Source organism: Cynocephalus volans, chromosome 6 (genome assembly GCF_027409185.1).
Source record: "Cynocephalus volans isolate mCynVol1 chromosome 6, mCynVol1.pri, whole genome shotgun sequence".
Taxonomy (NCBI): domain Eukaryota; kingdom Metazoa; phylum Chordata; class Mammalia; order Dermoptera; family Cynocephalidae; genus Cynocephalus; species Cynocephalus volans.
Window position 1 is genome coordinate 4,266,721 of NC_084465.1, and position 15,702 is coordinate 4,282,422.

Here is a 15,702-nt window from a genome sequence, read left to right on the forward strand (position 1 = left end):
TGATGAGCACGAGCATATTGTAAACAAACTTAATTCTTTTTTAAATTAATTTTTGGTATATAACTTCAGTCGATGTATCTAATAACTTTCTTTAATTGTACATGAACCTGAAATCTTAATGTCATTCAAATCTTTGGGAAAATAAGTTTTCCGTGATTATAAAACAGTGGCATGCAGATAGGCTCAGTACTTGTTTTAAAGCATAAGCATCACTTAACATAATCAGGGTAAGTGCAGTCTCAGCTGTCTCAGTGCCTAAGTCAATATTCCATGTGCACGCATGTGGAGATGAGGTGTTCTTTTTTTTTTTTTTTAACAAGATTGAGCAAGTTCTCCTGAAGTATTCTGTATGCATTGTTGCAATTGTTCTGTAAATGTGGAAAAGACTTAGGACTTTATCTTTCAATTATATATTATATGCACCACTTGTTCCAACACCTGCAGAGAAATATCCTGGATGCCGAAAGAAACTGTGCTTTCCTCTTCCTAAATGAGTGTGGTTTCAATTTCACATCATCTTTAGCTGCTCAGCCTGTAGTATTACAAGTTTATTGCTTCTCCTTGGCTATACTAAAAGTTGAAACCTAAAGTCATTTTCTGCTTTATTGACTTGTAGGAGAGAAAACTGAAATGGTCCTGATCATTACAGAGAGTACTTACAATTTTTTTGCCTTCTATTAACACAGTGGAAGTATTTGTTTCAACGTTCCGCAGTATCACACTTCCTTTCCGCTCTCTGTAGATGAATTCTTTATCTACAACAGAGGGAATAAAAAAGAAACATGAAACATCAAGGAACTCACCTAGGTTTTTAATGGACACTTCTGTAAAATGAATTGACAGTTCTGAAAAAAAGATGTGTTGCTTTTCATCATTTCATGGGCCCCTTAAATATGGTGAAGTATGTCCAGCTTTTTTTAATACAGCCCCATGTGAAGCTTCTCTCTGAACCTTTCCTCTCACACTGATATAGAAAGTACAAGCACATCCACACATAGAATCTTTGGAACACGCTGGAACTTTCTTGGGCAGGACACACAGAGTGGACAGAGCAGAGTAAGAAATCAGCTACCAGAAGGGGGAAAGGTAATTGGTGGTAAAGGCACTGGTTTCCTCTGTTTGGAACTTTGGAGTGAGTCTGTGTATGTACACAAGCGTGATGCCTACGTCCATGTCCTCCAACATTTGCTTACAATATGTCTATAAGCTCCCCTCGCTACTCTTGGAGGACTTGGCAGTTTTGCTGCCGTAAATATCATTGAACCTATACATTGCATTGGGGGTGACTCTGGTCTTTTGTATATAATCAACCAAGATTTTACTTATCCCCTTAGAAAATTAATAAAAACACTTACACTAATAGTATGCATACGGACATATATACATGTACATACTCTGAATAAAGGGGTAAACTTTCTGAAAGGTAGTATTGTTGGTGGAGAGGCAGGGCACACAATGGAGATAAGGAAAAATGCTATCTTTCTGAGTGAAGGAGGTAAACTGAGCCAGAGGGATGGTAAAGGCATTTCACACTGTCATAGTTGATAACTGAAAAACATTGTGCAGATGGGATTAATTCAAAAGCAAAGTTATTATCATTCAAATATGTCTAGATTTTATGAGTGTAGGGAAAGTAAAGATAAATGGTCAGGATCCCTTGAGGGGTTTGGAATCTTGTTGAGCATTTGCTGTAAATATGCATGTGTGCCCAGGTGTTCTTTGGTTATTGTCAAATGTAATTGTGCATGTGTGCCCAGGTGTTCCTGGGTTGTCTGACTTGCACCCAAGTGTCCTGGGTTATTAGACTTAAGTATAAAGGATGAGTGGCTCTGATCCATGGGGCCCCCAGCCCCCAGAACACCCCCATGGAGGCCACAGGGAGGCCACTACTACTGCTACTAGAGGCTGTTGCTGCAAGCTGTTGCTGCCAGGGCCCTGGGACCCTCCAGGAGGCCACTGCCACTGCTGCTGGAGGCTGCTGTAAGCTGCTACTGCTGCTGAGGAAGCTGAGGACTGAGCTCATGTCATCTTCCAACAGCTTCTGGGATCCTTCCCAATTACCTAGCTCATGGATCCATGTGTGAGGGGTCTGGTGACCCAGCCAGATATATGAGGGGTCTGTGACCCAGTCTGTACAATAGGTTTGAAGGGTCTGTGGGCCCGAACTCAACAATACAATTGGCTACATTGGCAGGATTCCAACAATTGCCCTAGCAATACAATGAGGAAAACTAAAGTCTATCAACATAGTAAATTTTCATGATCTACATGGGTCTAGATTGATTCATTTTATGAATTATGTAAAGTACTTCCACAGGTTCAGCACTAAAGTTACCAATAGATGTTCAGGTGAAATTGTTTTCATTTTTTTTTCTGGCAATAATTTCATGCACAAATCAAATGGCTTATGTTTTTCTTTTTTAAAGCAAACACACCAAGGTGCATTTATCTAATGAGCTATCATTAAAGAGTCACCATGGGAAACTGCTCAATCATTTCAGTAAAGCTGCCTTCATACAACAAATTTTAGAATTTGGGGGGTGGGGAAGCACTCAAGAGTCGGTTCACCAGTTACATAAGAAAGTTTTAAAGAGGCTACTACTTAATCAATCACCACCTCATTTCACTTTATTCGCTAGCTTTTGCTCTGAGTGAATTTCTAAAAACCAAATCTGCTTCAGAGGATGAAAATGTACTCCCAGGGATGTCCCTAAGGAATTCTACCCCTCACATTCCTAACCACACTAAGATGCATTGATTTTTTTAATGTTATGTAATATTTGATGTACATACTGTTTATGTAATAAAGTGAAACCAATTGAACTGCTTGAGAGTTACAACATATGATTGCTGCTGCATCTTCTCATATGCTTTTTCTATTCCATCCTCTTGCACCCCGAATTTTATCATTTCAAAACTTCTAATTAACATTTTTATCACATATTTATGTATCTCTAAATAGAATGTTATTTAGCTTTGCTTGTATTCGAGCCTAATAAAATGGTATTTAATGTAAGTGATCCTCATTACTTTATACTACATTATATTTCTAAGAATAATCCCTATTGTGTTGAGCTCTTAGTTTTCACTGCTGTATACTCTTCAAGTGTATATCACAACAAATACCACTCATTTCTAGTTTTATTTTTACAAACTCTTCTACCATGAACATTCTTCTTTACAACTTTTGGCATTAATGTGCAAGACTTTCTCTAAGGTGTATACACATGAATGGAGGTGCAGGTGTCTAGGGTACATAAGTGCTTAAACTTACAAGTTATTGTCAGGTGTTTATGGCAGTTGAACTGCACCTCCAGTGTGTAAGAGTTCTCATAATTCACATTCTCTCCAAAATTTACTATCAGACTTCTTAATTACTTACAGTAGAGTGGGCACAGAACGGTGTCTCTTTCTGATTTTAATTCACATCATCACATTGTTAGTGACTTGAAGAGTGTTTAATGTGCTTACTTACTGTTTTTGTTTCTCATTTTATGAAATGTACTGGTTTATTTATTTTGACTGTTTCTTCCATTGCACTGTTTTTATCTTATTGATTCTTGAGTTTTATTTTATACATCTAAAGGAAACATTTATTAGTTTTATATATTGAAAATAGATTTTCATAGTGTGGTTTTCCTTTCATTTTATTCATGGAATATATTTTGATAAACAGAAAATTTAAATATAGTAAAAAAAATTTAATCTTTTACTGCAAGTGTTTGATGTGCCCCATTTAAAAAATTCTTCCCTATTACAAGATCATAAAGATATTCTCTTACATTTTTTCTGAAACATTTTTGGTTTTTCCTTTCAAAAACAAAGCTTTAATTCACTGAGAAATGACTTGGACATATGGTGTGAGGCAGGGATCTAATTTCATCTGTTTATATCTGTAACTATTTGTTGGTGGAAAAATATAAAACACCAGCACATTTTGAGAAGGCCATTATTCTCTCAGTAATACGAATTATGACTAATAAAATTTCATCAATCCCATCTACATTCATAGAATCATATGGGGCTTCTTACTGTGGCTACTGACGAACTGGCTCCTCCACGTGTCCATATCACACTATGAAATGAATATACCTTTAGAACAAATATTGCTATCTGGAAGGTCTCCCTAACTTACCAGCATTACTTTCCCTCAGGAAGGGATTGGTTTTCCTTGGGATTTTGCTGTTTCTTATATATGTTATATTTGGCCTATTAAGTTCAAAAATAATTCTCCTGGGAAACTGATTGAGAATTCATTAAATGAAAAGGTCAATTTGGAGGAAATTTAACACCTTTACAATACTGAGTCTTCCTTCTGTGGATGTGGTCCACCTTTCCATTTATTTGGGTATCTTTAACATCTTTAAATGAGTTTTTATATTTTTCCATTGATGAAAACACCACAAAATAAGCTTTCTAGGAGTGAATCTAACAAAAGATGAGAAAGACCTGTATGCCCAGTTTGCTGTAGATCATTATCTTACCAACAGCCACAGATAACAACTGATCTGCTTTCTGTCACAATATGGATTTTCCTTTCTTAGAATTTCTTAAAAATAAAATCATATGCCGCATGGTCCTTTCACCTAGCATAATAATTTTGAAATTTATCAATGTTGTTGCATATATTAATGTTTCATTCCTTTATATTGCAGACTAGAATTCTATAATACTGATTTACCTCAATTTGTTTATGCATTCAAATTTATGCATTGATGGCTATTTGAATTGCTGCCAGGATTTGGCTATTATAAATAAGGCTGCTATAAGTAATTCACATATGTGTGTGGACATACGTTTTAATTTCTTTTGAGTAAATATTTAGGCATAAATTGCTGCGTCATATGTTATGTTTATACTTAACTTTATAGAAAACTGCTAAACTGTTTTCCAAAACAGCTGTACCATTTTTTATGCCCACCAGCAATTGTATAAGAGTTAGTTACATTTACTCCAGTTCCTTGTCATCAATTGACATTATCAGTCTTTTAAACATCTAGCAGGTGTGTAGTGGTATCTCACCAAGGTTTTAATTTGCATTTCAATGATGACTTATAATGTTGAATATATTTTCATGTCATTATTGTTCATTATTTGTGCAAAGTATCTATTCAAATATTTTGCCCATTTTTAAAAAAACTTATTGCTGAGTCCCTTGTGCATTCTGGATACAAGTCTTTGTTGAATATGTATTTTTAATAAATTGTCTACCAGACTGTAAACTTACTTGAAAAGCAAAATATTTTTAATCTGCATGAAATCCATTTTATTGATATTTTTCTTTTATAATTCATGTTTTTTGTGTTCTGAGAAATCTTTGCCTACTCCAATGTTACAAAGATTTCCTGTTATATTTTCTTTTATAAACTTAATAATTTTAGCTCATTTAGGTCTATAATCAAATTTTTGTTACTTTTATGCAGTTTATGAGACAAACACCAATGTTTACCATTTTTTTTCCAGTCAGATATCTCCTTCATTACTCCAGTACATTGTTGAAAAGACTGTTTTTTTCCCACTGAATCATCTTAGCCCCCTTCCCACTTTTTTTTTTTTTTTTGGTCAAAAATCCATTGAATATATATGTGTGGACTTCTATTTTTAGAACTTCTATTCCATTCCACTTATCTATATATCTATTCTTATGCCAATGCCACATTGTGTTGATTATTGTAACTTTATAGTAAGTCTTGAAATCAAGTAGCATGAGACCTCAAACTTTGTTTTGGTTTTTCAAAATTGTGTTGGCTGGTGCTGTAGATTGGATGCCCCCTCCCTACTAACCTCACTGAAGCTTAAATTCCCACTGTAATTGTTGAGGATGAGAAGTCCTATTACGGTAATTGAAAGGTGGGGCCTTGAAAAGATGATTAGATTCTGAGGACCATGCCTAGTGAATGGATTAACAATGGTGGTCAGGGGTATGGTTCCAAGGGTTTTAAGAGAAGAACACATGAGAGGCTTGTCTCTCTGCTCCACTATTTTCTGCCACATGAGACCCCCAGCTCACTGTTGCTACCACCAAGACCCTCACCAGATGTGTACCCTGGACATTGGACTTCCCAGCCTATCAAACCATAAACAATAAATCTCATTTTCTTTATCAATCACCCAGTTCCAGGTATTTTGTTGTATGCAACAGAAACGGACTAATACAGCTAGTATAAGTACTTTGTATTTCCATATAAATTTGAAAATCACTTTGTTGATTTCTTCAAAAAAGTATTAGAACTGGTATTACACTGAATTTATAATTCAATTTGAGGAGAGTAGCCATTTTAACAATATTGGTTTTTCCAATCCATGAACATAGTATATCTTTTAATTTTTTTAGAACTTTCTTAGATTCAGATTGCAGTTTTAGTAGTTTTCATGTACCATTTTCAATGTCTTTTAACAAATCGGTTCTAAAACTTTTCAGTATTCCTGTGCTATTGTAAATAAAATTATTGTTTAATTTTATTTGTTAGTTTCTAGTATGTAAATATAAAATTAATTTTGTCTACTGATTTTGTGTTCTGCAACTTTACTTAATGTAAGTTTTAGTTCTGATCCACTTAAAAATATATTCTTTAGGGTTTTAACATACACAGTCATATCATATCACAATCATACACAAATAAGAACAGGTCTACTTTTTCCTTTCAAATCTGTTTATCTTTTATTTTTTGTTTGGCTATATTGCACTCACCAGGACCTTTACTACAATACTAGATAGCGGAGGTGTTAGAGTACATCTTTTACTTGTTCCTAATGTTAGTTAGAAAGCATTGAGTCTTTCAGCATTGAGTATGACATTGGCTGTATTTTTATTTTCATAGATGACATTAATAAGTTTGGGGAAGTTCCTTTCTATTCCTAGATTACTGAGTTTTTATCATAAGAGGTTGTTGACTATTATAAAATGCATTTTCTGCAGCTATTGAAATTATCATATGGGTTTTCTCCCTTATTGTCATTAATATGGTAGTTATATTCATTAATTTTCAGATATTAAACCAACCTTGCATTCCTATGATAAATGCCATTGGTCAAGATGTATTTTATGAGTGTACTTCAAAAAGCTTGTGGAAAAATAGATTTAAAAGATAATATAAATCTTTTCATGAACCTTTTTAAGTACTTCATACTATTTTATATATTGTTGGTTTCAATTTGATAATATTCTGTTGAACATTTTTGCATCTATGATCATACAGGGTATTGGTCTTAATTCTTTTTTCTCATGATTTCTTTGTCTGGCTTTGGAGCCAGAATATTACTGCTTCATAAAATGAGTTAGGAAGTGTTATGTCTTATTCTATTTTCTGAACAAGTTTATGTTGAATTTGTATTATTTCTGCCTTAAGTATTTGATAGAATTAATTAGTGAAACTATCTGGGCATAGAGTTTTCTTTGTGGGAAGGATTTAAATTACAAACTCAAATTCTTTAATTGACATAGAGCTGTTTAAATTTCCTGTTTCTTCTTAGGTATATGTTGATAATATGAATCATGTGAGAAATGTGTACATGTCATCTAGTTTGTAAAATTTTATTGGTATTATAGGGAAGAAAAGATTTTATTTCTCACCCATCACTAGGTTCATGGCTGAGGTACCTATAACAAAAGATAGATTAACAAGGAAAAAAACATACAAATTTATTTAATGTAAGTTTTGTGTTATGTGGGAGCCTTCAGAAATAACGACCCAAAGAAACAGGGAAACCTGTGTATTTTTATGCCTTGGTTTGATAAAGAGTGAACATTTATGGAGACATATAATTGGATAAAGAGGGTATAATCCAGTGGTAATACTGGGGGTGGGGACATAGCAAGGCCTGTTTGTTCAGATTCTTCTCTGTGACCCTGTATCTTCAAAGATAAGAAGATTCATTTCCTCTCGGTATAGAAACTGCACCTCTGGAATAAAAGTCTGATGACTCACTTCAGAGGAAAGTCAGAAAACTCTTTTAGAGCCTGCTTCGGGGGAGAGGAGTGGGAGGTCAGAGAGGTTTTCTTATGTCTGTTTCCTCATATTATGGGGTAGCATGTCCTGAACCCGATCAAAATAAACTTTGTTTCTAATACTATTTTATCATATTTTTAGTAGGATAATAGCTTATACTTTAGTAGGATAGTAGGATCTGCAATTATGTCCCTATGTTCTTTCCTGAATTGGTAATTTGTGTCTTCTCTCCAGTTTCTTAATCAAACTGGATAGATGTTTATCAATTTTGTTGACCTTTTCAAAGAACAAGCTTTTGGTATTATCATTTCTATTATTTATGTATTCTACTTCATAAAATTACATTCTTTTCTTTGTTATTTCTTTCCTCTACTTGCTTTGGCTTTAATTTACTCATTTTTAAAACTGCTTATTAGAGTGGAAGCCTAGGTATTTGGTTTCATGTTTTCTATCCTCTTTAAAAATATATATTAGGGGGATGTGGGAAAAATAAATAAATAAAAATTAAAATAAAAAATATATTAAAGCTAAAAAAAGGTTCCCTCGATGAATGGTATTACCTACAACTCATAAATTTTGATTACTAAATTACATTATTATTTAGTTAAAATAATTTTTAATTTTTCTTGTAATGTCTGCTAGGCCCAGTAATTATTTAGAAATCTGTTATTTAATTTCCAAATATTTAAAGTTATTGTGGCGATCTTAATGTTATAAAATTTTAATTTAAATCCACTGAATCAGCAAACACTCTTTGCAGATTTTAGTCTAATAAAACTCATTAAGACATTTTTTATGGCCCATACTATGGTCTGTCCTTGTAAATGTATCATACGCACATTTAATAAAATCATTAATATGAGTGGGTTTGGGTCCATTATTTTTTGTCTGTCCGTTTTCTACTTGTCTCCTCTGCTCTTGTTTTTCTCTAATTTCCTGGTCTTCTTTTTATTATTTGAATACATTCTAGAATTTTAATTTCCCTATTTTAGCTACATTTCTTTCATTGGTTTTTTAGTGGTTTTTCTAGTGATTACAATATATACCACACACTTTTCACAGTTCACAAACAGTTAATAATATACCCCTTCTCATGAAATATAAAACCTGTCAAGTTTAGAAGTACAGTCTATAGACTACAGAAATACAGTCAAGCTTTCAGGTGCATATCCATTCCCATGCAATTACACTTATTATGTGTATTACATCAACATACTTTATATATTCCAGAAGACAATGTTATAATTTTTGTTTATAACAGTATATGGTTTATAAAAAATTAAGATATAAAAGCAAAAAGAAAAAATTGTCTTTTGCATTTGCCTACTATTTACCATTTTTAATATTTTTTATTCTTTATCAGTGATCTAAGTTTTCATTGGATATCACTTTCTACTTCTTGAAGAACTTCCTTTAGGATTCCTGTTTACATGAGTCTGCTGGCAACACATTCTTTTATATTTGTTTTATCTGAAAATATCTTTATTTAACCTTTATTCTTGAAGAATACTTTCTGTGAATATAAATTTCTAGGTAGATACTTTTTGTTTGTTTGTTTAGCATTTTGAAATTTTGTTCCACTCCCCTCTGGCCACCATGGCTTCTAATGAAAAGTCAGACATTAAATGAATGATTTCTCAGCATTTAATGTTATTTTCTTTTGCTGCTTTCAAGAATTATGTGTTGCCTTTGGTTTTCCACAGATTGTTTCTAATGCACTTTTGATTGGGCTTCCTTGTGGGTTTTTTTTTTTTTTTAATGTTTACTGAGCATCTTACATCTGCAAATTTATGCCTTCCACCACATTTTTAGCTATTAATTTGCCAAATATTTTTTCTACACCTTTATTCATCTCCTCTCCTTCTGGTATTCCAATCACACGTATTATGGGCAGTCTGGTATCATCTCACAGGTTTCTGATGCTCTGTTCATTAAAAAGTTTTTTTTCTCTTTCTCTATGGGTGATTTCTATTGATCTACCATCAATATCACTTCATCTCTCCTTTGTCATGATCATTCAACTATCAAGTCCATCGAATAAGTTTTTATAATTTCAGAATTTGAATTCTTCTGTTTACATATTCCCATTTGGTTCTTTCATTGCTTCAATTTTTCTTTGGAAATTTTCCATTTCTCTGCCAAGATTTTCATTCGTTGAAAACTTGCAGATGTTAACTCCTTGAGGACAGTTATAATAGCTCTTAAAATCTGTTAATTCCAAAATTTGTTTTATTTCAGGGTCAAACTGGGTTAATTTTCTTTTATGTGGACAGCAAGTTCCATTTTCTTGGTTCTTCATCCACAAGGTAATGTTGGATTATATCCAAAACTTTGTGGATATTAAGTCCTGGACATTCTGGGTTTTGTTATTATTCCCCGATGAGCTCTGTTTCCTTTCTTCTAGCAGGTAATTTTCTTTGCTAGCTTTGGACTGGCAACTTTGTCTCTTGGGTGGCAGCATCACTCTCAATTCAGATGTTTTATGGTTAGCTGAACCGCTTCGATTCTCTTTTACACACGTGTGAGTTACAGGTCAATCAAAGGTGAGGGAAGGCAGTGGCTGGATGTGCTTTCCTAACCTGCTCATTCCTCTTCTTGAAGGCTTGTTCATCATCCCTTCCTCATCATTTCCAGTGCTCCTGCCCTGGTTCTGAGCCGTCCGCTTCTCTGTGCACTGCTACAGCAGCCTCCCAAAGGACACTTGCTGTTATTTCCATTCTCAATGCAGACAAGTGCAGACAAGGCCACACTCCTACCCCTCCTCCCCCCTTTTTTTGCTGCTTTTTGGCAAAAAACTATTCTGTCCAAATGCCTTAGCCTGACAGTCAAGATCCTTTGCCTTCTGGCCTGGGTCTCTTCCCATTTTATTTTTCCGCCATCTCCTGTTAAGTGTCCAGAGCACTGTGCACTGCCGTGCCTCCCATGCCTCTGTGCTCCCCATGCCTCTGCCTTTGCCTGCAGTGTCCTTCCTCCCTCCTGCCAGGTAAGGTCTTTCTGGGCTCAGATTAAAGGTCACCTCCTTTGCAAAGTTGTATGCCTCTGCCAGTTTAATCCCTCTCTGCTCAGCCCAAACATCATAACATCCTCACAGTATGTTAGAATAATTTGTCTGTTAAAACTCTCCATCTCCTCCTCTAGAGAGCAGGATTCTCAAGGGAAGAGGCAATGCCTTATTAATTTTCTGTCTCCAACACCAAGCGTAATGACTGGGATGAAATTGAGTGCTATGTAAATGCATGATGAATTGAGAAAATTAATACTATCACAAGTCTGGGTCACCACATATCCACATTACATGTGAAACATTAGCAGAACCTCTTTTGTGAGAGTCACTGCTCTCAATACGGAGTCACGTCAGAGGTGGAGGGAAAGGAAGAGGAGCTGGAGATGGCATTTTTTCAATTTATACCTTTTGTGCCTCTTCATGAAACTCTGTCATAGCTGCAGTGCAATTGGATGTTACACAGGAGAGTGTACAGTGTGTTTGAACACTATGGGGAGAGGGGGACAAAGTTGAAAGCCACGTCCAATAGTGGTTCTAAGAAACATTTCTCAAAAAAAGCTTACAGCACCCCAAACTGCTAGTTAGTTAGTTTTCATAGACAAGGTATCCAGTGCTCTGCATTTAAAATATGTCACTATTCTCATTGTCCTGTGTACTTATGTAGTTCTTCAAAGCTAAAAACATTAAAGAAATAGACAGAAATTGCATTGGTAGCTAGCACAGGAAAGATAATTACTTTTTATTTTGTTTCCCCAAACTGTGATATAAACATATATAACAAATGTTAACAGATTATTTTTCTAATTCTTCCAGAAATAAGATAAAATTTTTGTCATTTACTTGGAGTATCATATATCAGCTTATGTGTTGCTTACTTTTGCTGGACAATAGTGCATTTTTACATATGTTTTCAAAGGTCACACCTAAGATGAAATTTTAAATGATGCTATGGCATCTTATTGTACTACAGATTTATTAACCATTGAGCTAACTTAGTTTTCATTACCAAGTGTAATTTGTATATGCTGTTTGGTTTTGAAGAGTACTTAATCATTGATTGCATAAATATCACAAAGAATACTTGCAGAGGAATAGATTTTAATTTTTGAAACAAATAGCGCACACAATGAATGGAGTAGATTTGGCTTTTCTCATGATGATTTTCTTCTAATTTTAAATAGCTTCTAATAGAAACAATGTTTTATTGCTTTTTTTTCAGTTATAATTTACCTGTATTTATGTATTTCCTGATAACAAATAGCACACAACATACATGCACCCTGAAAGTCAACCTCAATATGGTATTCATAAAATATTGATTTGTAATCCCCAGCACACACATTGTAGTCTAGGAAAACCATTTCCCACCACATGAAACCGGGATTTCTTCTGTAAGGAGCTGATTCTGGATTTGTAATAGGAAATATATGAGACCAAGGAAACTATCAAAGTCTATTAGGATTATGTCAAAGTGACTCATAAACCAACTTGAAGAGGCTTCCACTGGCCAAGTACAGAACATTTCAAGCATTAATAATAATAATCACAATGGATTGAAACTCATCAACTATGTATGCGTAAGTCCATAAACTTAAAATGATACTTAAAAAACAGACAACTAATCCAATTGATCATCATTAGAAGATGCTTATAAATCAGCCTATTATCTAAAAACTGGTAAATAACATGGAAAGAATTAAGAAAATTTTCTTTCTTTCTTATATAAATTGTACCACTGAGTAACCAAATTATAGGTAAGGGGAAGTTTCATCTTATAGAAATATCCCAGTTATTGAAGGAAGAAGTTTGATGGAATTAGAATATCACCATTCTGTAGCTCCACATGAACTAAGATATGGATCGTAAAAGGCTTCTCATACATGCAATCAGAGGCAATCACAATTAAGTGCCTACTCAAGGAAGAATACAACACTACTCATGAATCCTAACCCCCCCCAAAAAAAACAAACTTGAACTCAAATCTAATCAAGATCCTAGACCCAACTTGAATTTACAAAAATACATAGGCAGGATAGAGGAACATTCAGACCAACACCACAAAGACATAAATAGGAGACTCTGAGAACCTGCAGGGAAAATGTAAAGGAGAAATGACCTGGTTTCTTCAATAACTAATAATGTTTATGTGACATCTGAAAAGTTAAACACTACTAGGTTAATTAATAGTATCGGGAAACTATCGTTCTTTAGGGTTTTGGTTTTATTTTCAGTGTGATATGGTGGTCATGCTTTTTTATTTCAGGAGATAACAAGTCTTAACTTTCAGAGATGTACACGATGAAGCATGTGAGGATAAAATAATGCGGTATCTGGGATTTGCTTCCAAATTACACAGGAGGCAGAGGAAAAGGTCAGCACACAGATGAAACAGATCGGCCGTTAGGAAATATTTGGCGAAGTTGGATTATGGATACCTGAAGGTTTATTTACGATTCTTTCTATTTTTGTTTGTTTGAAATTTTCTACAGTAAAAACTTAAATTGATTTTAAAGTTCAAGTAGTTTTTAAAAAAATCACGCAGCTACAACAGGAATAAAGTTGTGTTTCCTCATTCTTTCCTTTCACCCCTTGATGGGCTTGTGCGGTAACGTGTGTTTAAAGAATTAATCTGATATTTCGGTCACAGGTAGTTAGAAATTGTGTTTGCACCACTGGGCCACAAACTTAAATTCTGAAATGTTTCCTTCTAAAGTCAGGAGCTGGGGTATGAACTTGTAGCAACGGATGACAGTTGGAAGGAAGAGCCAAAAATGCTTAGACAGCTGACATTAGAAATCATGATTATTTTAGGAAATAGAATCCGAATGCAAATATTTTTAGTTGGACCGTATTTATAATCTAGAACTGTGGTGCTAATATGTAGCCTCTAGCCACATGTTCCTATTATTATTAAAACTTATTTAAATTAAATTTAAAATTTATCCCCTCGTTGGTAGTAGACACATCTCAAGTGCTCAATAACCACATGTGGCTGGTGGGTACTGTGTGGACACTGCAGGGATGGAGCGTTTCCATCACTGCAGAAAGTTCTGGACAGCACTACCTGGAAGGTTATAATAAGTGAGTGTAATTCCAAAGAATGTCTAGTTTACACCACAGTCTATCTTTAATTCAGAAAAATCACCCTTATCGGGTCATAGCTATGAAAAGGAAAACGCACGGATGTCCTCAGAGGTGATCCGGAGACCTTCAGATTCCTCTCGCCAAGGATGCGTCTGCATTCTCATAGACAAGAAGATGTCAGTTGTGGGGAAGTAAAAGAGACATTTAAATAGTTAAAAAATATTTTCAGAATAACCGAAATGTCACAATACTGTTTTAAAAAGGATATGTGCGGCTTGTATTGAATCAGGAGTGTGTCAATAATCATCATCAGAGTCAGCGGACTAAAATGTAGGAGCCTAAGTGTCATAAAAACGCCAAAGGGACTGCTGTTTCTTAGGTTGTATTGAAACTCATGATATTAAAAATAAAAAGTACCCAACACGATAACTTCATTCTTTTATTTAAAATTATGAGAACTGCACACAGTCCTCTAACACATCAGGGAAATAGTACACACAGGGCTGGTGAGAAAATATAAAAGAAATTATGTGCATTCTGCTTCGATTAGTGCAGTAACTCATTTTCATGAGACTATGATTAGAAAAGGTGAGTGTTTCCAAGGAGAGAAATGATGAGCATAAGAAGCAAAACTCAAAGAAAAAAAAAAAAAAAAAACTAAGTGACAAAAAATATTTACAATGTGCAGGATACTCTCAGACTCTTGACATTTGGTTTGGACCACGAATCAGCCACATTCTGACTTAAACTTGCGTTCAGATGGTGGGTATTGTGTGCTGGCTGTAGTAAAGTTTCATATTATAAGACGTGGTTCCAAGTAAATAAGTAAATCTGTTAATGTTATGAGGAACTAAGATTTTCAGTGTAAGAGAAAATAAATCCACATTTAAAATCATGCGAGTCCAGTTAAAAGTTTAAATCATGTAATGCTAAATTTGCATCAGAAATAACAATAGGAACTAGCATTTCTTTATTTTTCGAAAATATATACTTGATAGTTTTGTCCATGGAAAGGGACTAGAATCACGATCATCTTTGACATGCAGACTTTTGTTTCTAAGTGCCAGTTTCACTAAAAAGAACCAGGGATCCTTGAAAAATATGGGTGTTTCCAGATCTGAGGCATATAATGTATAGTAAGAATCTGGAATATCTTATTGGCCAGAAAGCAGAAACTAATGGGGACAAATGATTAATAGGGACATGTCAGGAAGACCACAGTAGATGGTAAATTGGCCCACATTCTTCACCCCAGCCTTTGCCATCTAAGTCTTCTGGGCCTTTTTTCTTGACTCTGGGCTCAGACACACAACTTTTATTGGCCAACAGCATTGGAGTTACTATGAGCAAGGAGGCTCTTGCAGAGTGGACGTGCCGTCTCTTGGCTTCTGCCATTGCCACAAGACAAACATGCCTGGCTGAGTCCTTGGGTCCCGGGAGGAGTAAGAGATTTGCAATCAGAGCCGAGTTGCCGAGGTCATCCAAGAGGAAGCCACCCTACATCAACAGACAGCCCGCTGGCTGTCCAGCTCCGTGAGCACATGAGCCGGGAGATAAGCAGAGTCGCCTGCCCATCAACCAGCCGACAACCAGGAGTGTGAGAAATAAATGCTTATTTCTAACGTCACTGAGGGTGGGTGGCTGTTTATCACACAGCACTCCTGT

The 15,702-nt window shown here is 35.0% G+C and overlaps 1 protein-coding gene across 1 annotated transcript in view; it reads right to left on the bottom strand.

Moving 5' to 3' along the window:
* DPP6 (dipeptidyl peptidase like 6) overlaps positions 1-15,702 on the bottom strand; it is a 742,159-nt gene that overhangs the window by 289,574 nt on the left and 436,883 nt on the right. Inside the window, exon 4 of the mRNA XM_063099369.1 lies at positions 661-755. Coding sequence (XP_062955439.1) covers positions 661-755 — 95 coding nt within the window. The remainder of the gene's footprint in view (positions 1-660; positions 756-15,702) is intronic.